A 20,694-nucleotide genomic window follows, 5' to 3' on the forward strand; every position below is an offset into this window, starting at 1 on the left:
GAATATTGCTCAGCCATTAGAAATGACAAATACCCACCATTTGCTTCAACGAGGATGGAACTGGAGGGTATTATGCTGAGTGAAGTAAGTCAGTCGGAGAAGGACAAACATTATATGTTCTCATTCATGTGGGGAATATAAATAATAGTGAAAGGGAATATAAGGGAAGGGAGAAGAAATGTGTGGGAAATATCAGAAAGGGAGACAGAACATAAAGACTGCTAACTCTGGGAAACGAACTAGGGGTGGTAGAAGGGCGGAGGGCGGGGGGTGGGAGTGAATGGGTGATGGGCACTGGGGGTTATTCTGTATGTTGGTAAATTGAACACCAATAAAAAATAAATTAAAAAAAAAAAGATCACTTGCCTCCTGAAAGGGGATTGTGTTTGAGAACGTAAATTTGGTTAGTCCTATAAAGTCACCCTACCCTGGTAGACATTTTATTTCTGTGGATCGGATTTCCTTTCCCTGTGGAAGTGATTCTCAGTCCTGCTCGTTGCCATGTATTTTACTAACAGACTCCTTTTTAGAAGCCCCATACACCACTCACAACCTCTGGGGTGGTGGTGGCCAGTGGTTAATGCAGCCTGTCTCTCCTGCAGCTACAAGGCACAATCCTGCAGTACGTGAAGACACTGATGGAGGTGATGCCTAAGATCTGCCGCCTGCCCCGGCATGAGTATGGCTCCCCTGGTGAGTGCGGCCCCTCCCTGGGGGTGAAGCATGGAGGAGACAGCATAAGTGTTCAAACTACAGTGCATCAAACAATTCAGACTTTACTGAAAAGGATAGGATCTGCTTTCCCTGTGTGGGAGGATGCAGGGCACCTAATCAGAGTCTGATTGTTTCCGGTAGAATGAACAAACCGCCTTTCAACTGGGAGCAAGTACGTGGGAAGTGTGCTGTTGGCAGGGAGGCAGTACCCATTAGTCACCGATGGGTGATGGGGCTCTGACATTGTGAGGCCCTGACTATTATTGTACAGCACTAGGACCTTGAAAATCACCAACTGGGGAGAGGCAGGGCACTGAGCTGCCAGGTCCAACTGCCCTGGGGATCCTTGCCAAATGGCAGTTGGGACCTGACATGTTGGGATGAGGAATTTAAAACCTGTTATATCTCTAACTTTGTTCTTCTTAGAGTTATTTTGGCTATTCTAGGTCTTCTGCATGACCAAATAAATTCTAGTGTCAGCTTGTGGATTTTTGGCTGGGTCAGCATTTGAATGTATAGATTAAATATTAACCTTCTTTCCAATTCTTAGGCCTGGTCTTTTGTGCCTTATCACAATGTGCAGGATCTCCAGGACAGTGATTAAAATGTGTTGTCTTGCTCTGGAGCTCAGGGAGAAAGTATGTAGGTTTTACCACTGAGAATGACATTAGCTGCAGGTTCTTTGTAGATGGCAGATTAAGTATGTTCCCTTCTATACCTATGAAGGGATGCTGAATTTTCTCAAAACCATTCTGTTTCTGCTGGAGATGATGGTGTGGTGTTTCTCCTTTATTCTTGCAATGTGACACCTCCTCAGAAGATACAGGGTTGAGAGAGAAGCTTTGGAGCTGAGGCCCAAGGCCCAGGTGATGCACAGACTACTGTTGCAAGAAAGAGGTTGGGTTTGGGGGACATGTGACCATCTCCGTAGCAGGCACAATGGCAGCATCAGAAGATGTTTCCTGGCCAGCATAAGTGCCCCGAGCCACAGACCCCAGGCTGTGCCCCCACCCTCCCCAGTCTCCCCATTCACTCTCTGTTACCATAGGTATCCTAGAGTTCTTCCACCACCAGCTGAAGGACATTGTTGAGTATGCGGAGCTGAAGACAGTGTGCTTCCAGAACCTGCGGGAAGTGGGCAATGCCGTCCTCTTCTGCTTGCTCATTGAGCAGAGCCTGGTGAGTGCCCAGCCATACAAGCCCCAGGCCATGGATTCCCCATAGGTGACAGGAAAAGGTATTTTTTAGAGGTCTGATTTAATGGGGGTAAAGGGAGTAGGTATTATAAAGCACCAGTGTGTGTGTGTGTGTGTGTGTGTGTGTGTGTGTGTGTGAGAGAGAGAGAGAGAGAGAGAGACTGCATACAATTTAATTTGAATTTGTCTCCTGTACCTGAAAAACAGAACAATGTAGTTCATCATTTAAGAATGTTTTACTATGTGAGTGCTGTGGAATGTTTTATTATGTTGTTTTTAGTATGTCTAAACAAACATGTGACATATATGTAAGGTATAAAGCTCTGCTGCCCGGGAGAGCTGTTTGCATGATGGAAAGTTCTGTATCTGAGACTTTTGAGCACTCACAGTGTAGCTCAGTGTAACTGAAAAACTGATTCTTAAAGTTTGTAGAATTTTAATTATGTTATGTTTAAAAATCTACAATGTCCCATGACTATTGGCAGTGGACAGCATAATAAAGCAGATGCCAGAAGCTTAGCAATACTGAGAAATTGCACCAGGGGACACCTGTTCTCTCCACTGATTAAGTCCTTGTGGTATCATTGAGCTGTTCCTCATTCCCCTCACAAAAACTGACTGTTTGGAATTGGAAAACCTAGTGACTGTAACAGAATCTCTTGTGGCCTTACTCAGGTTTTCTCTCTGTGACTAAAGAGGTGGGCAGCTTCATTTGTTGCTTGCTCTTCCTATTCTGTTAAATCCTCCACTGTGTCTTGTGCCCATTCTACTACAGCTTATTTATGGAAGTTCTTTGTATATCCTTTGTGTGTTACACATATTACATAGACTTCTCCCTGTTTGTGGTTTGTCTTTTCACTCAGATAGTGGTGACTTTATATATGTATATATATATATACACACATATACAGTATAAACTGATATTATTATTTTTTTTTAATTTATGTTAGTCACACAGAGAGAGAGAGAGAGAGAGAGGCAGAGACACAGGCAGAGGGAGAAGCAGGCTCCATGCACCGGGAGCCCGATGTGGGATTCGATCCTGGGTCTCCAGGATCGCGCCCTGGGCCAAAGGCAGGCGCCAAACCGCTGCGCCACCCAGGGATCCTATAAACTGATATTCTTGAGTGTAGTCTCTTTTTTTGGTATAGACAGGACTTTTTGTATGTTTTTAAAGAAGTTCCTTTCTACCTAAGACTTATAAAGATTTATATTTTCATCTGAAGGTTTTAAGTGTTGCTTTTTACATTTAAGTTCATAATTCTTCTGGAATTTTTTTTTTTTTTTTTTTGTCTGTGATGTGGGAGTAGATGTTTCTTTTTTTCTCCACGGGGTTAATCAGTTGTCCCTCCTCCAGTGGCTGAAGGACCCCTCCTTTCCTTGATAATCTGTAGTGTCACCCTGTTATCTGCCAGCTTTCTGTGGATTCACTGGTCAATATCCAGGCTTTCTGCCATGACCCATTGGTCATATGTCTATCTATGGCATAACTACACATTGTCTTATTCATTATACCTCTAACTTAAATCTTGCTACCTTGCAGGACATGTTCCCTTACCATATTCTTCTTCGAGGGTATGTTGCCTCTTCATATATCTTTGCTCTGCTCTGAAAATATCAGCTTGCCAAATATATTGAAAAAGCATACTGACATTTCAGTGTTAATTGGTTGCAGCTCTAGGCGTATTTGGGGAGATCTTTTGCTATGTTGTTTCTTAAAGCAGTCTCTTGTCTTCAGGACCCTGGGAGCTTGGCAGGGGCAGGATCATGTCTTGCAGTGACTGGGACCATGGTACTCATATGCACTTCAGGACATAGCATTCAGACTGCCATGCCTCTAGGGGCTGAGCCACTGGATCGACCTTCTTCACCCAATTAAAAAAAAAATATATATATATATATATAGAGTCGTCAGGTAGTCCAAGGTTGGATGTGGATACATCTGGGAGCTGATGGCCTCCTATCAGGATGTGCATCTTCTGACTTTCCCCTCTGTTGCTGTGTTCCTGAATAGACTCTTTCCATGTGGTGACAAAAAAAGGAACCATAGGCCATCTGAAAGTCAGCATGGATTCTGAGTGCCACCCTTTCACACAGCAGGAGTGACAGCATGAGGTGGAGGACCCACCAGAGTCACCAAGTTGGCTGGGCAGTTCTGCAAAGAGCAGGCAGGCTGGCCTTGGAGGCAGCAAGCAGCTGACATCCAGGGCAGCCTTGCTCTAAGAACATGTTAGGGAAAACTGAATCTTCTACGGGAATATCTGTGAATTTTTTTTTAAAGATTTATTTATTTTAGAGAGAGGGAGTACGTGCGATTAGAGGGAGGAGCAGAGAGAGAGAGAAGCAGACTCCCTGCTGAGTGGAGCCTGACACAGGGCTCAATCCCATGACCCTGAGATCATGATCTAAGTCAAAATCAAGAGTTAGAAAAAAAAAAAAATCAAGAGTTAGATGCTTAACCAACTGAACCACCCATGCACCCCAATATTTGTGAATTTTTAACAACCAAATAAGTTAGGAAGAATTACTTAATTTGTTTTTTTAGGATTTTATTTATTTAGAGACCAATAGAGCACAAGTGGGGTGGAGGGAGGAACAGAGGGAGAGGGAGAGGGAGAAGCAGACTCCCCGCTGAGCAGGGAGCCCGACATGGGGCTGGATCCCCAGACCCCAGGATTATGACCTGAGCTGAAGGCAGACACTTAACTGACTAAGCCACCCAGGTGCCCTAGAAAGAAGGACTTAAAATCATAATCTCTTACCATGAATTTTAAATATTTAATATAGGAAGATTCCCTTCATGTGTGATTTTGCCTGAACACCAACATAAAGTGCATTCTTGTCCACATTTGTCTAAGTCTGAAGGTGCCATTAATCTCTGGCTTTGGGCTATGGCAGGGAGCCCCAAGTTTTACTGAGGGAAGACTGCCTTAATGGAATTGACTTAGTGGCAGCGAACCATTAGGCTGGTTTTTCCTCTGGGCTACCTGTGCTTAAAGGAAATAAGATAAACTATCAAAAGCTTTTCTTCCTTACAAAAAAGAAGATATCAAAGAGGCCTTGTGTAGACATAAAGAATTATAGAACCATAGGGGTTTGATACTGGAAGGGCAGAACTCATCTCTTGTCAGTTCAAAGGAACAGACTAAATCCACCATCAGGGCAACAATTGGACACGCATTGACTTTTGGATGGAGTGTGATGCTGTATTAGAAACTCAGGAAAAGAGGGATCCCTGGGTGTTTCAGTGGTTGAGCAGCTGCCTTCGGCCCAGGGCATGATCCCGGAGTTCCGGGATCGAGTCCCACATCGGGCTCCCTACATGGAGCCTGCTTCTCCCTCTGCCTCTGTCTGCCTCTCTCTCTCTGTCACTCATGAATAAATAAATAAAATATTAAAAAAAAAAGAAAGAAAGAAACTTAGGAAAAGAGAAATCTGAAACCAAGGTGATCTTTGCTGCCTAGATTTTTAAATTATGCCTGTTGTGCATACCTCTCACGACAAGGAAATCCCTTGTTACAGTTGTTCAGCACTCTTAAACCTCACTACAATCCATTCGGGATTGGTGCCTCAATAGTGGAGGGATCCTGTAGGCCTCAGGGGCCTGGTGAGTGCTGGGTCTCTAGTGCCCAGTTGACACAGATCCCCCTTGTCTCCTCCCTTCTGAGATCAGGCTTGTGTCTTAAGTATATACTCTTGTGCTTAGCTCCTGCAAGCACAGTACTGGGCACCCAGGAAAAAATGTTATAAATAGTTGTCAGTTGATTTGAAAACAGACTTTGGCTTATGAGCATATGAATATTTCTGAAACAATGAAAAAAAAAAGAGCATCTACATCTTAGTCGAATACAACAGATGCCGGGACCCCTTGCCTGGGACATACTGAGCACCATGCATGGCTGTCTTGTGGATACAGTGGCTCTGCCCTGCAGGGATGTGTGTCATCGCCCCTCCTCACTCCTTCTGCTCATTATCACCCCTTTGCTTCTCCCTTCTCTGGATTCCCTTGTTAGTGCACTTGTGCAAGTGTTGAAAAGCCACACTTTCTGTGTTGGGCAGGTCTACTCCCAGGTCTGGCCCGAGATTGGAAGTTGGTGGTGTTGCTTTTGTCCTTCTGGAAGTTGGAGGTGGTATTTCCCATAGTTTCACCAAGTGAAATTCTCCAAGGTGGAAGATGGCATGGCTGTTCTACTCTGTCTCAGATGGTTATGCCCAAATCCCATCAAACTCAGGGACAGGTTTGAAGACTCCAGACGCTGATCTCTTCTTGATGCTTATTTTGGTCTCTCTGATGAAAGTGGTAAAAAATACATTTTAATATTTGAGTAGGTTCCCACTATTATATTTACACAGACACACACACATACACACACACACACTGAAATACTACTCAGCCATCAAAAACCATGAAATCTTGCCATTTGCAACAACATGGATGGAACTGAGGGTATTAATGCTAAGCCATGTCAGTCAGAGAAAAATAAATATCAGATGGTTTCACTCGTGGAATTTAAGAAAAAACAGATGAACAGAGGGGAAGGGAGGAAAAATGAACAGAAAAGGAGACAAACCATAAGACACTTAACTTTAGGAAACAAATAGGGTTGCTGGAGGGGAAGTGGGTAACTGGGTGATGGGGATTAAGGAGGGCACTTGATGTAATGAGTACTGAGTGTTACATGCAAATAATGAATCACTACATTCTACTCCTGAAACTAATAATACACTATATGTTAAGTAAATTGGATTTAAATTAAAAATTTTTTAAACCCCAAAGAACCTAGCCTGAAAAGTTTGATTATGTAGTTTGGGGTGGAGGGGTTGTTATTTGTTTTTAGTTTATGCATGTGTGTATTTAATAAATTTTTAATTTTAGAATAATGTTAATTGCTTATTTGCTTTAAATGCTGGATTTATAGCTATCCTCAATTTTTCTAATTTGGTTTGGGAGCAAAAATTTGAGCGCATTGATAATAGCACCTGGAAGCAGCACAACTGGATGAGCCACCCCTCTTGAGTGGTTTTGCTGGCCTGCAGGCTCCTTTACTGCTTGCAGAGCTCTGTTTCTGTGTGACTCTGCCCTTAGCATTCCTACGTGGCAGCAGTCATCCCTTAACCAAGTCTACCATCTGCCATCCATTGGCACTTTCTTGCAGTCAGCCACCTTCCAGCTGCCCCCCTACACTCTGTTGGTTCAGGCTGGCCGTTTACTACTCTCCATGTTACTTTTTTCACTCAACAGTAAGTAGGTCTGGAGATCATTCTACATTAGGAAATGGTGACATTTCTTATCCTTTTTGTAGCTGCAATAGTATTCCATTGACATCGCCCTCTTTTATGTGTTTACGTAGCACAGGATCATCTGATCCTGTCCCTTTTTTAATCTTGTTTCTCTCTCCTCCCCCAACATTCACCTTGAATGAGGGGAACAGGTCCTGGGTACACTAGCCCAGAGGAGGTTTCATATATTCATATACATATATTCTGCATGAGGAGCTCATGCTTTGCTGCTGGCCTCAGAAATGGAAGACAGGGTATGGAGGGGTCAGTCTGCTTCTGGAATGTCCTAGTAGAACAGATGCACTAGATTTATGTTAGTTGATAATAGGACACTCGATAAGTACAAAGTGTCTTCTCTTTCTCTTGGTCTTAGCTTAACAGTCAGTGCCACCATCTGGGGAGATTCTCAGAAGGGAAAATATCACCAATTGATCTATATCTTAACTTTCTGAAACAGTTTCTTTTGGTAATTTGTATTATTACTGTGGAATTACAAGATTTCGAGATGGGCATAGTGTAGGAGGCCTGAGAGAGAGCTTATTCACATCTTCTGGTGAGCACACCAATCTTTAGGGCCCTTCTCTATTGTTTCAGAGCCCTTAGAATCTGGAAAAATGCCTTGTTCTTTGGGTTTATGGTAAGTTTTTAGGAGTTCTGCAACCCCTTGATATTGGAGAACTTTCCCTCTATACTGCAATATTCTGGAGAATGGATCTTCTGTAGGGTTTTTATTACCTCTTTATTTTTTTGTTTTTTAAGATTTTATTTATTTACTAATGAGAGATACAGAGAGAGAGAGAGAGAGAGAGAGAGAGAGGCAGAGACACAGGCAGAGGGAGAAGCAGGCTCCATGCAGAGAGCCCGATGCGGGACTCAGTCCCAGGTCTCGAGGATCAGGCCCTGGGCTGAAGGCGGCGCTAAACTGCTGAGCCACCGGGGCTGCCCCTATTACCTCTTTAGAGGTGTTATGATCCAAAAGCAATATTCAGTGCTGGTTTTTACTCATGTCTGGATTTAAATTAATTAAAAGTAAATACAATTTAAAGATCAGTTCTTCAGGTGTACTACCCACATGTGGCTGGTAACTATATCAGTGTGTAGCACAAACAGAGAATATTTCCATCATCCCAGACAGTTCTGCACAGTGCTGCTTAGAATATTTATTTTACATTAAATGGCAAAGATCTTGTTTTTAGCACCATACTTACCTGTTTGTCTTTGTGATGAGGTAAACTTCCAAATGCAACCTTCTTTTCTTTTGCTCTAGTCTTTAGAAGAAGTGTGTGACCTGTTGCATGCAGCTCCATTTCAGAACATCTTGCCAAGAGTCCATGTGAAAGGTGAGTCTCTGACCGGGGAGTTTAGACTGCCCTTTGCAGTGGTGACACTTTGTCCTTCTGACCAGAGAATTTAGTGCCAGTTTTGTTTGAGTTTGGTGCCTGTTCATTCATAACTGGAGGTAATTGGTAATGTAACATGGTTAAATTAATATTGAATAATTGAAATAGTAAAGGCTGAAATGATATGTCTTGGATGTGCTTCAAAATAGCTCTCATGCTGTCCCATAAATACTCAACATCTATGAAACACGAGTGTCATGAATTGATACTCGTGCAGCAAATGGGTACAGAGGGTTTTGTACTCTTCTCTGATTTTGATTACATTTGGTATTTTCATGTTTTAAAAAAAGAATATTGAACAGAAAATCAGTTCTGTCATTTTGAATTAAAATATCAAGCCAGTTCTGTAGTGTTCAGAGAGAATCTGTATAATGTTCATCTAAGAAATCTTTCATTTGTTTCTTTGACAAAATGAAACTTTGGCAGTTGTTTTTTTTACAGAGGAACAGAAATTAAAATATTTTTTCCACTGCAGAGGGAGAGAGACTTGATGCCAAAATGAAAAGACTAGAATCAAAGTACGCCCCGCTTCATCTTGTCCCTCTGATTGAAAGACTGGGGACCCCTCAGGTAATGGATACTCTGGCAGCTGTCACTGTTGCAAGCTTGGTATCCACATCAGGCCACTGGTGGGCTGGAGCTTCAGCATACAGGCTCTGGGTGATCCACCCTGGAAGGCATCATGAAGTCAGATGGGCCTTTAGGCCTTGGTGTCTCTAGTAGGGTTCTTAATAGGACTTTGTCACAGGGTGGTTGGGAAGTTTGAGCTAACATGTGCAAAGGGCTTCAGACATCACCAGCACATAAAATGTACACAGTAAATGTTACTTGTTTTTTCTATCTCTTCATGAAGAGGACTTTTTTCATAAGTTTTTAATAACAGAAGAAAGTGGGAGTCTCATATAGGAGGCAAGGTGTCGGGGTAGAGCTCCATGATTTCATATCAACTTAAGCTAGATCAGGGTTTCTCAGTTGCAGCACTATCCCCAGTTTGGACCAGATAATTATTTGTTGTGATGAATTGTCCTATGAACTGTAGGATATTTAGCAGTATCTCTGGTACAACAGCCTCATGGAGGTATAGCATAGAAGCAGCAGTTTGAAAAACACCTGGGTCAACTGAAATAGTCATTTGCTCATCTTTGAGTGTGTCCTGGAGGGACAGAGATCCTTGGGAGACTTCTCCCAGAACAAAGGAGCCATCAGGCACCATTTCCAACCCCTGCCCCCCAGCATGAACACATGGTCACCTGCAGTAAACAGTACCGTGCTGACACTGACTACCTGATTTGCTAACACTGTTGCCCTGCTCCCGTGTGCTGTGCTGCAGTGGATCTGCACTCTCCAGACAGGTTTGCCTCAATCCTAGCAGAGCAGGAACCCTCTTGCAGAGGACTGGTGCTGTGCAAACCTTGCTAACACCGTCATACATGGCTCCCACTTCTCACCATTGTAGCTCTGTCTCCCAGTGCACTCTTGGCCAGAGCCCATCTAGAGTGGTGCTACAGGCCTGGCAGTGTGAGAGCACCGCAACAGGGACCAGCACCACTTTAAAGTGACTCTTACCCTGGAGAGAGGGAAAGAAAACCACACACACCAGTCAGAGGGCCCAGTAATGGGCTGAGGGCAGACAGCTGGGCTGGCTGCAAGCCTTGCCCACGAGTGAAAGCTCAGGGAACAGCACAGGGAAAGCACAGTGTAGTTTGGTGCTACCACATCTCTGGCAAATACCTAGTCCAACTTAGCTCAAGCTGTAAGTGGCACGAGATTGGCCTACTAACACCACAGGGACCAAGCGCTGGCCACAGCAGGCAAAGAGAGCCACTGCAGACAGCTAGACTAAGGAAAAAGCATCCTAGCCACAATAGCAGGGCATGCATAACACATATAGGAGACACCCCTGAAGTGCTAGGTTCTGGTGAACAGGGGACACTGCATGGTGGTGACCTCTTCTTCATAAGGCCACTACTGTCAAGAGCAGGAGACATAGCTGATTTTCCCAACACATAGAAACAGAGAGTTAAAGAAAATGAGGAGAGAGAGGAATGTGTCCCAAATGAAAGACCAGGACAAAAATCATAAGAGACTTAAGCAATTGGAGATCAGTAATATGCCTGATAGAGAATTTAGAGTAATTATCATAAAGATACTCACTGGGCTTGAAAAAAAAAGTAGAAGACAAGAGTGAGACCCTTTACAACAATAACAACAACAAAGAACCAATCAGAGATGAAGTACACAATAAATGAAATTAAAGTACACTAGATGGGCAGCCTGGGTGGCTTAGCGGTTTAGCGCCACCTTCAGCCCAGGATGTCGGGCTCCCTGCATGGAGCCTGCTTCTCCTGCCTGTGTCTCTGCCTCTTTCTCTCTCTGTGTCTCTCATGAATATAAATAAAATCTTTAAAAAAAAATAAAATGCACTAGATGAAATAAATAGTAGGCTAGAGGAAGCAGAAGAATGAATCAGTGACCTGGAGGACAAAGTATTAGAAAGTAGTCAAGCTAAGCAGGTAAGAGGGAAAAGGTTATGCAAAATGAGAATAGACATAGGGAACTCAGCAACATGATCAAGTATAACATTCACATTATAGGGATCCCCGAAGAAGGGAGAGAAAAGGGGGCAGAAAATTTATTTGAAGAAATAATAGATGAACACTTCACAAATCTGGGGAAACAAAAGTCCAGATCCAGGAGGCACAGAGAGCCACCAACACAATCAAGCCAAAGAAGTCCACACCAAGACACATACTACTTAAAATAGCAAAAAGTAGTGACAGAGAATTTTAAAATCAGAAAGAGAAAACCATTGTATGGAGGGAAACCTGATAAAACTATCAGTAGATTCTTCAGCAGAAAGTTTGCAGACCAGAAAGGAGTGGCATGATATACCTATTCAACATACTGAAAGGAAAAAATCAGCCAAGAATACCCTGTCCAGTAAGGCTATCATTCAAAATAGGAGAGATAAAAAGTTTCTCATACAAACACAAATTAAAGGAATTCATGACTACACCAGCCCTACAAGAAATGTTGAAGGGGACTCTTTGAGTGGAAAGGAAAAACTGTAAGTAAGAGTAAGAAAAATAGGAAGTGCAAAAGCAGTAAAAATAAACATATCTGTAAAAGTCAAGGGATTTACAAAATGGTGTAAAGTATGACACCATATACCTAAAATGTGGGGGAAGACAAGTAAAAAATGGGTTCAGACTTAAGAAACCATCAACTTAATATATACTGGTTTGTGCAGAAGATGTTCTATACAAACCTAATGGTAACCACAAATCAAAAACCAGTAACAGGCAAAAAATAAAGAGAAATGAATCAAAGTATATCACTAAAGCAAGCTGGCAAACTGAGAGAAGAGAGCAAGAGAAGAAAGGAAAAGAGATAAACTACAAAAATAAGTACAAAACAACTAACAAATTGGCAATAAATATGTATCTATCAATAATTTGAATGTAAATGGAGAAACTCTCCAGCAGAAGACATGGATTGACAGAATGGATGAAAAAAACAAGACCTATCTATATGCTGCTACAAGAGACTCATTTCAGACCTAAAGACACCTGCAGATTGAAAGTGAGGGGATGGAGAAACATTATGCAAATGAATGTAAAGGTAAAGGTAGGGTAGCAATATTTATATTGGACAAAACAGACTTTATATTGGACAAAACAAAGACTATAACAATATACAAAGAAGGACACTATATAATCACAAAGAAAACAATCAGAAGATAAAACAATTGAAAATGATTATGTACCCAACATGAAAGTACCTAAATATATAAAGCAGTTAATAACAAATGTAAAGTGAGAAAGCAGCAGTAATACAATAATGGTAGGGACCTTTAACATCCCACTTACATCAATGAACGACATTCAAAGAGAAAATCAACAAGGACACAGTGGCTTTGAATAACACACTAGACTAGTTGGATTTAACATATATTCAGAACATCCATCCTAAAACAGCAGGATACACATTGTTTTCAAGTGCTCCAGAATCACACATTAAATGCCCACAAAACAAATCTCAACAAATTATAAAAGATTGAAGACATGCCATGCATCTTTTCTGACCACAATACTATGAAACTAGGAGTCAACCAGAAGAGAAAATCTGGAAAGACCACAAATAACATGATACTAAACAATAAATGGGTCAACCAAGGAATCAAAAAAGAAATAAAAAATTACATAGTGACCAATAAAAATGAAAACATAGTGGTCCAGAGTGTTTGGGATGCAAAAAAGTGGTCTGAGAGGGAAGTATATAGCAATGTAGGCTTACCTCAAGAAGCAAGAACAATCTCAAACAACCTACCCTTAGGTCTAAAGGAGCCAGAGAAAGAGCAACTACAAAATCCAAAGCCAGCAGAAGGAAGTAATATTATAGCAGAAATTAATGACATAGAACCTAAAAAAACCCAAAACAAAACAATGGAACAGATCCATGAAACCAGGAGCTGTGTGTGTGTGTGTGTGTGTGTGTGTGTGTGTGTGTGTGTGTGTGTGTTTAGAGATTTATTTATTTATTCATGAGAGGCAGAGACCTAGGCAGAGGGAAAGCAGGCTCTCCACAGGGAACTCGATGCAGGACTTCATCATCCCAGATCCCACGATCACTCCCTGAGTTGAAGGCAGATGCTCAACCGCTGAGCCACCTAGGCATCCCAGGAGCTGGTTTTTTGAGAAAAAATCCACAAAGTTGATAAGCTGTTAGCTGGACTCATTTTAAAAAGAAGAGAGGAAGGACTCAAATAAAATCAGATATGAGAGGAGAGACCACAAAAATACAAACAAGTATAAGAAAATATTATGAAAAATTATATGCCAACAAATTGGGCAAGCTTGAAGAAATGAATAAATTCCTAGAAACATTTAACTTCCCATACCTTAAGCAGGAATAAATAGAAAATTTAAATAGACCAGTTACCAGCAATGCAATTGAATCAGTAACCAGAAAACCCTAAGTCCAGGAACAGACAGCTTCACAGGTGAATTTTGCCAAACATATAAAGAAGAGTTAATATCTGTTCTTCTCAAACTATTCCAAAAAAATAGAGAAAGCTTCCAAATTTATTCTATGAGGCTAGAAGCACCTTGATACCCAAACTAGATAAAAACACCACAAAAAAGAGGAGCTACAGGCCAATATCTCTGAACATAGATGCAAAAGTCCTTAACAAGGGCAGCCCCGGTGGCCCAGCGGTTTAGTGCTGCCTTCAGCCCAGAGCGTGATCCTAAAGACCGGGGATCGAGTCCCATGTTGGGCTCCCTGCATGGAGCCTGCTTCTCCCTCTGTGTGTGTCTCTGCCTCTCTCTCTCTCTCTCTCTCTCTCTCTCCCCCCCACCCCCCGCTGTCTCTCATGAATAAATAAATAAAATCTTAAAAAAAAAAAGTCCTCAACAAAATATTAGCACACCAAATTCAACCAATACATTAAAAATCATTGACAATCAAGTGGGATTCATTCCTGGGATGCAGGAGTGGCTTATCCACAGATTTATCCACAGATAAATCAATGTGATAAATCGACAAGAGAAAAGATAAGAACTATATGATCATTGGGGCACCTTGGGTGGCTTAGTCGGTTAAGCGTCCTACTCTTGATTTCAGCCCAGGTCATGATCTCAGGGTTGTGAGATCAAGCCCCATGTCAGGCTCTGCGCTGGACATGGAACTTAGCTTGATTCTCTCCTCCTCCCTGTGCCTCTCCCTGCCCCCACTCTCCCTCTCAAAAAACATCAAACATGTCGTTTCAGTAGACGCAGAAAAAGGGTTTGACAAATACAGTACCCATTCATGATAAAAACCTTCAACAAAGTAAATTTAGAGGGAACATACTGCAACATAATACAGGCCTTATATGAAAAACCCACAGTGAACATCATACTCAATGGTAAAAAACAAGAGTTCTTGCCCTAAGGTCAGAAACAAGATAGGATGTCCACTCTCAACACTTTTATTCAACATAATTACTAGAAGTCTTAGCCACAGTACTCAGACAATAAAATGAAATAAAAGGCATCCAGATTGGTAAGGAAGAAGTAAAACTTGCACTATTTGCAAATGACCTGATCACTATATATACAAAACCCTAAAGACCCCACCAAAAAACTACTGGAGCTGATAAATGAATACAATTGCATTCTGTACACTGATGAAGCAGCAGAATGAGAAATTCAGACAACAATCCCATTTACAATTGTAACAAAAATAGTAAGATATCTAGGAGAAACTTAACCAAGGAGGTGAAAGACCTATAGTCTGAAAACTAAAAATATTGCTGAAAAAAATTGAAGATGACACAAATGGATAGATATATCATGCTCATGTATTGGGAGAATAAAAATTGTTATATATCCATATTACCCAAAGCAGTCTACAGATTTAATGCAATCCCTGTCAATGTACCAAGAGCATTTTTCACAGAACTCGAACAAACAATCCTAAAATTTGTATGGAAACCCTGAGTAGCCAAAGCAATCTTGAGAAAGCAAAACCAAGCTGGGGGTGTCACAATTCCACAGTTCAAGTTAATGCTGCAAAGCTGTGGTAATCAAAAACAGTGTGGTACTGGCACAAAAATGGAGATCAGTGAATAAACCCAGAGGCAATCCCACAATTACATGATTAATCTTTGACAAAGGAGCAAAGAATATGAAATGAGGAAAAGTCTCTTTTAAACAAATCATGTTGGGAAACTTAACTACATGCAAATATAGAGACCTCAACATGAGACCTCATTCCATAAAATCCTAGAAGAGAACACAGACAGTAATGTCTCTGATGTTGGCCATAACATCTTTCTAGATATGTCTCTTGAGGCAAGGAAAACTAATAAAAATAAACTGTTGGGACTTGATCGAAGTAAAAATCTTCCACATAACAGAGGATACAACCAACAAAACCAAAGACAACCTGCTGAATAGGAAGAGATATTTGCAAGTGACATCTGATGAAGGGTTACTATTCAATATATTTAAAGAATTTTAACTCAACACCAAAAGACATCCAATTAAAAACGGGCAGAAGACATGAACAGACATTTCTCTATAGAAGAAAGACATTCAGGTGGCCAGTAGACACATGAAAAGAGCTCAACATCAATCATCATCAGGGCAATGAAAGTCAAAACTACCATAAGGTATCACCTCACATCTGTCAGAATGGCTAAAAGCCCAAAGACAAGAAACCAGTGTTGCTGAGGATATTGAGAAAAAGGAACACTTGGGCACTGTTGGTGGGAATGCGTACTGGTGGATCCACTCTGGAAAACAGTATGGAGTTTCCTCAAAAATCAAAAATAGGATAATAGGGTTATAAGATCCAGTATCATACTGCTAGGCATTTACCTAGGAAATACAAAAACACTAATTTGAAAGGTTGTATGCATCCCTGTGTTTATTGCAACATTATTTATAAAAAGGTAGATTATGGAAACAGCCCACATGTCCATTGATAGATGAATGGATAAAGAAAATGTGGTATGTATGCACACACACATACACAGTGGAATATTATTCAGTCGTAAAAAATGAAATCTTGCCATTTACAACAAACAACATGGATGGAACTAGAGAGTATAATGCTAAGTGAAATAAGCCAGTCAGTCTTTCCATATGATTTCACTTAAGTGGAATTTAAGAAACAAAGGAACAAAACAAGAGACAAATCAAAAAACAGACTCTACAGAGAACAAATTGATGGTTACTAGAGAGGAGGTGGGTGGGGTGTATGGGTGAAATAGGTGAGGGATATAAAGAGTACACTTAATGAGCACTGAGTGATATATGGAATTGTTGAATCACTGTCTTAGACACCTGAAACTAATTATAATATTGCATGTTAATCGTACTGGATTTAAATTTAAGAAAATTTTTTGAAAAAACAGTGTCCCTGGCCTCTACCAACTAGCTGCCGTTCCTCTCACTCCAAGCTGTGACCACCAGAACTGTCTCCACACATTGCCACATTTCCTCTGGAGGCAAAATCACTCCCAGTTAAGAACAGCTATACTAGGCAATTCTTGACTGAAATACATTTAATCTAAGACCTACATGCTTATTTCTAAAAATCTTCTTCTGCTAATTAAGATAGTTTTCCAGTAAGTCAGAAACGAATCTGAGTAGTTTGGTTTCAGCAGTTTCTACCCTCCTGCCATGGCTCATAACGTTCTGTCCTTCCTGCAGCAAATTGCCATAGCAAGAGAGGGGGACTTGCTGACAAAGGAACGTCTCTGCTGTGGCCTGTCTATGTTTGAAGTCATCCTGACTCGGATCCGGACCTTTCTGGATGATCCTATCTGGCGTGGACCTCTCCCCAGCAATGGAGTCATGCATGTGGACGAGTGTGTTGAGTTTCACAGACTGTGGAGTGCCATGCAGTTTGTCTACTGTATTCCTGTGGGAACACACGAGTTTACAGTCGAGTAAGTATGTGCTCAGTGGATGGGGAAATGGGAGCAGGCTAACACAGAAGACTGTTCCTCTGGAAGTTTGATGAGCTGCTTCAAAGCCACTTAAGTGGAGGTTCTTAGGTGACATGGGGAAGTTTCCTTCACCCATGGAAACGTAGGCACACTGAGTATGTCCACAGACTTCACATCACCTGCTGCTCAGTGTTCCCGTCCTGGCCGGTTCCAAGTAGATTCCTTGATCATTGATGTCTGGACACAAATTTGTAAGAGTTTATAATCTTTTGTTGGTTGTCCATTGAGCTTGCTACTTCCTGTTTGTAGGCAGTGCTTTGGCGACGGGCTCCACTGGGCTGGCTGCATGATCATCGTCCTTCTTGGGCAACAGCGCCGCTTCGCTGTCCTGGATTTTTGCTACCATCTGCTTAAAGTCCAGAAACATGACGGCAAAGATGAGATTATCAAAAATGTGGTATGTGGAAGATTCACAAAATCATCATATTTGTATTTATAAAAAAAGTTCTTTTGCGGGGAATGTTTTTATCCCAGTATGTAAGGTGACAACAACTTAAGCTTTCTTTTCATTTCCAAAATGAATCTAAATCTACGTGATAAGTAAATCAGTCAGGCAGTTAAAGTACTAATTGTTCAATTTTCTTTCTCTTTGTAGGGTACTTAGATCTGCTTCATATTATACAACCTCATGGGATCTGCATTTTCAGATTATTGGCATACTATTCCAGTCTTCTGGCTTGTCAGTGAACTTTGTGTGCTTTGTTTTGTCTGTTTGCTTGTTTTGGCTGCCTTTAAGATCTTTTTCCCTTTGTCATTTTATGGATTCTTTGTAATTGAATTCTAGGGAATACTCAGCCTTATCTTTCCAAATATTTTAGTCTTTCTTCCATTCTATTTTCTCTTTTAGGACTGCAATTACATGCTTGTTAACATTCTTCTGGCTCCCTTATCCTGTTAGTTTTCTAATTAGTTTCCTGATCCACAACAGATTGCCACAGGCTTAGTGGTTTAAAACTGATGCTCATTCTCAGTTCTGTAGGCCAGAAATCTGGGTAGAGCATGACTCAGCTGGGTCCTTCATCATCTCAAGGCCAAATTCAGTGTATCTGCAGGTCTGTGTTTCTGTATGCAGCGTCTGGGGATGAATCTGCTTCCAGGCTCATTCGGGGGGACGACTGGACAAAGTCCCTTGCAGGTGGACTGAGGTCCCTATTTCTTCCTGGCTGTTAGCCCACATCTCAAGTCCTACCTATGTTTCTAGTCTTTCAACTTTCCTTTCCACCATATCTCCTTCTCTTATATGATTGAGTTCACCTGGAAAATCCAGGGTACTTTCTTCATTTTAAAATTTATCATCTTAACTATGTTTTTAAAGTCTGTAGGTAACACGTTCATAGGTTCTGGGGATTGGGACATGGATGTCTTCCAGGGGCCACTCTACCTCCCGTATCTCCATTTTCTTGTCTCTCTAGGCTGTTCCCAGAGTACTGTAGTATACAGTAACTAATTTACTTCAGCTCTGTCTAATCTGTTTTTAATTTTGAATATAAGTTCATATTGAAAAGTTTAATTTGGTTCTTCAAATCTTAGTGGTGATTATTTTATCTTCAATGAATTTTTATTTTTATACATTTCATGTATTTTATATCATGTTATTCTAATATCTGAAGCCTCAGAGACTTACCTGAAAATCTGAGGTGTTTTGTGTGTTAGGTTTATTTGCCAGCTCTTGTCCAATTGAACTTAATTTGGATTGCCTTTTTTTTTTTTTTTAAGATTTATTTATTTGAGGGAAACTCAAGCAGATTCCCCACTGAGCATGGAGCCCAACGTGGGGCTTGATCTCACACCCTAAAAAATCATGACCTGAGCCAAAACCAAGTTGGGCACTCAACCAACTTTACCACCCAAGCGCCCCATGGATTGCTTTTCTCCCAAGATTTTTTTTTTAAAGATTACTTATTTATTCATGAGACACAGAGAAAGAGGCAGAGATACAGGCAGAGATACAAGCAGGCTCCATGCAGGAAGCCCGATGTGAGACTCAATCCCAGGTTTCCAGAATTAGGCCCTGGGCTGAAGGCCAGCGTTAAACCACTGAGCCACCCGAGCTCCCCTTTCCCAAGATTTTTATTTGCTTCTCATATCCATGGACTGTTACCAAATGGGGTCACCTAGTCCTGGCTTTATTGGGAATCTCTACATATAGTCCTGCTTGCTTGCAGCCTAGGCCATCTCATCCCACTGCTGCTGATAGCATCTGTCCCTGGGGAGGTCCTGGCTTCTGCTCTGCCTCTTGCATAGACAAAACCTACAATGCTTTTTCAGTGTTTTCCTGTGTATGTGTGTGCACATGTTTTCTTTATCCAGCTGTTATACCAGGAGGGTCTATCAAAGCACATGTCCACAAGAGCTGGAATCTAAAACTCTGAAGATTACTGGTCTTTCCCTACTGACCATATTATTTTCACCTTTATATTCCCAATTTTTAGTACACAGCAGGTTCTTAATACCTTTGTATTGAATGAATAGTAGGCCTATAAGTTGTATAGGTAAACCTGTAGTCAGTAGCATAAAACCAGTAATGTAAATGCAAAGCATATTCATTGTCCCAATAGGTATATTAAAGACACGCATGCTAGTAGGTAGTTTGCTATAATTTTTATGAAAATGTGAAAATCAAAAAAAAAAAAAAAAGAAAATGTGAAAATCCTGCCATTTTGAAACATAAAGGTACACTTTTTTAATAGTAAAACATTCTAATTTTAACTGTTACAGCCGTTAAAGAAGATGGTGGAAAGAATTCGCAAGTTCCAGATTCTAAATGATGAGATAATTACTGTCTTGGACAAGTACTTAAAGTCTGGTGATGGGGAAAGCACGCCTGTGGAGCATGTTCGCTGCTTCCAGCCACCTATACACCAGTCGCTGGCCAGCAGCTGAGGACAGGGACATCATGTTTTTGAAGAGTCCCAGTACTGACTGCATTTAATAACTGTAAGGGCATGTTTTTCTTATCATAAACTATTTAGCAAGATTTTTAGGGACTATTTTTCAGTATCTCTGTGCCTGTTAAAAGGGGGTACTTTTCAATTAAAAGCTTAATTTTATAAAATTGACCTATTTTTCTAGACTAAAATTGTATATGCTTTTGGTAATTAGCCAAGTCTGAGAATATTGGCCGCTGATTGTTGCCATCATGTTCTTAGAGAATTATTTTCCATTTTTCCATGGAATGTTCCAACAGCTAGCTATGTCAGAGTGCTGCTGAGTACATCCATTTATTCCTTAGCAAAAGGATCAGTATGTTTGGGTAAAGATCTATGGACTTAAGAAACTATCAGTTCATTGTAATAAAATCCACTACCAATTAGAATTAAACTTAATGATTATTTAGCTTTTGTTTAGGGATTTTTCTGATGGTCTTTTATGAGTAACCTTTTCTAAGTCATTGTTCCCTTCCCTTTTGTGTGTCAGTGTTTCAGAAAATAGTGAACTTGATTCCTTTGCTTCTACTAAATCCAGTTGTGACAAAATCTTAATTTTTAAGGTATGATTTAAATAAGGTTACAGAAATAAAACTAATAAAAACTTTTGTGTTTATTCTTTTATTGTTGTGACACTGCTGTTATTCCCTGCTTTGGGCAAGAATCTTTATCTGCAC

The 20,694-nt window shown here is 40.9% G+C and overlaps 1 protein-coding gene across 2 annotated transcripts in view; it reads left to right on the plus strand.

The window, feature by feature from the left end:
* The window catches only part of CYFIP1 (cytoplasmic FMR1 interacting protein 1), a 101,159-nt gene extending 80,534 nt beyond the window's left edge, over nucleotides 1-20,625 (plus strand). For both annotated transcript variants that reach the window (XM_077868133.1, XM_077868122.1), the window contains exons 25-31: nucleotides 603-693; nucleotides 1,763-1,893; nucleotides 8,458-8,530; nucleotides 9,066-9,160; nucleotides 16,792-17,030; nucleotides 17,340-17,487; nucleotides 19,809-20,625. In XM_077868133.1, coding sequence (XP_077724259.1) covers nucleotides 603-693; nucleotides 1,763-1,893; nucleotides 8,458-8,530; nucleotides 9,066-9,160; nucleotides 16,792-17,030; nucleotides 17,340-17,487; nucleotides 19,809-19,973 — 942 coding nt within the window. In that variant the 3' untranslated portion in view covers nucleotides 19,974-20,625. The remainder of the gene's footprint in view (nucleotides 1-602; nucleotides 694-1,762; nucleotides 1,894-8,457; nucleotides 8,531-9,065; nucleotides 9,161-16,791; nucleotides 17,031-17,339; nucleotides 17,488-19,808) is intronic.
* The last annotated feature ends 69 nt before the right edge of the window (nucleotides 20,626-20,694 follow it).

This window comes from Canis aureus, chromosome 2 (assembly GCF_053574225.1).
Source record: "Canis aureus isolate CA01 chromosome 2, VMU_Caureus_v.1.0, whole genome shotgun sequence".
NCBI lineage: Eukaryota > Metazoa > Chordata > Mammalia > Carnivora > Canidae > Canis > Canis aureus.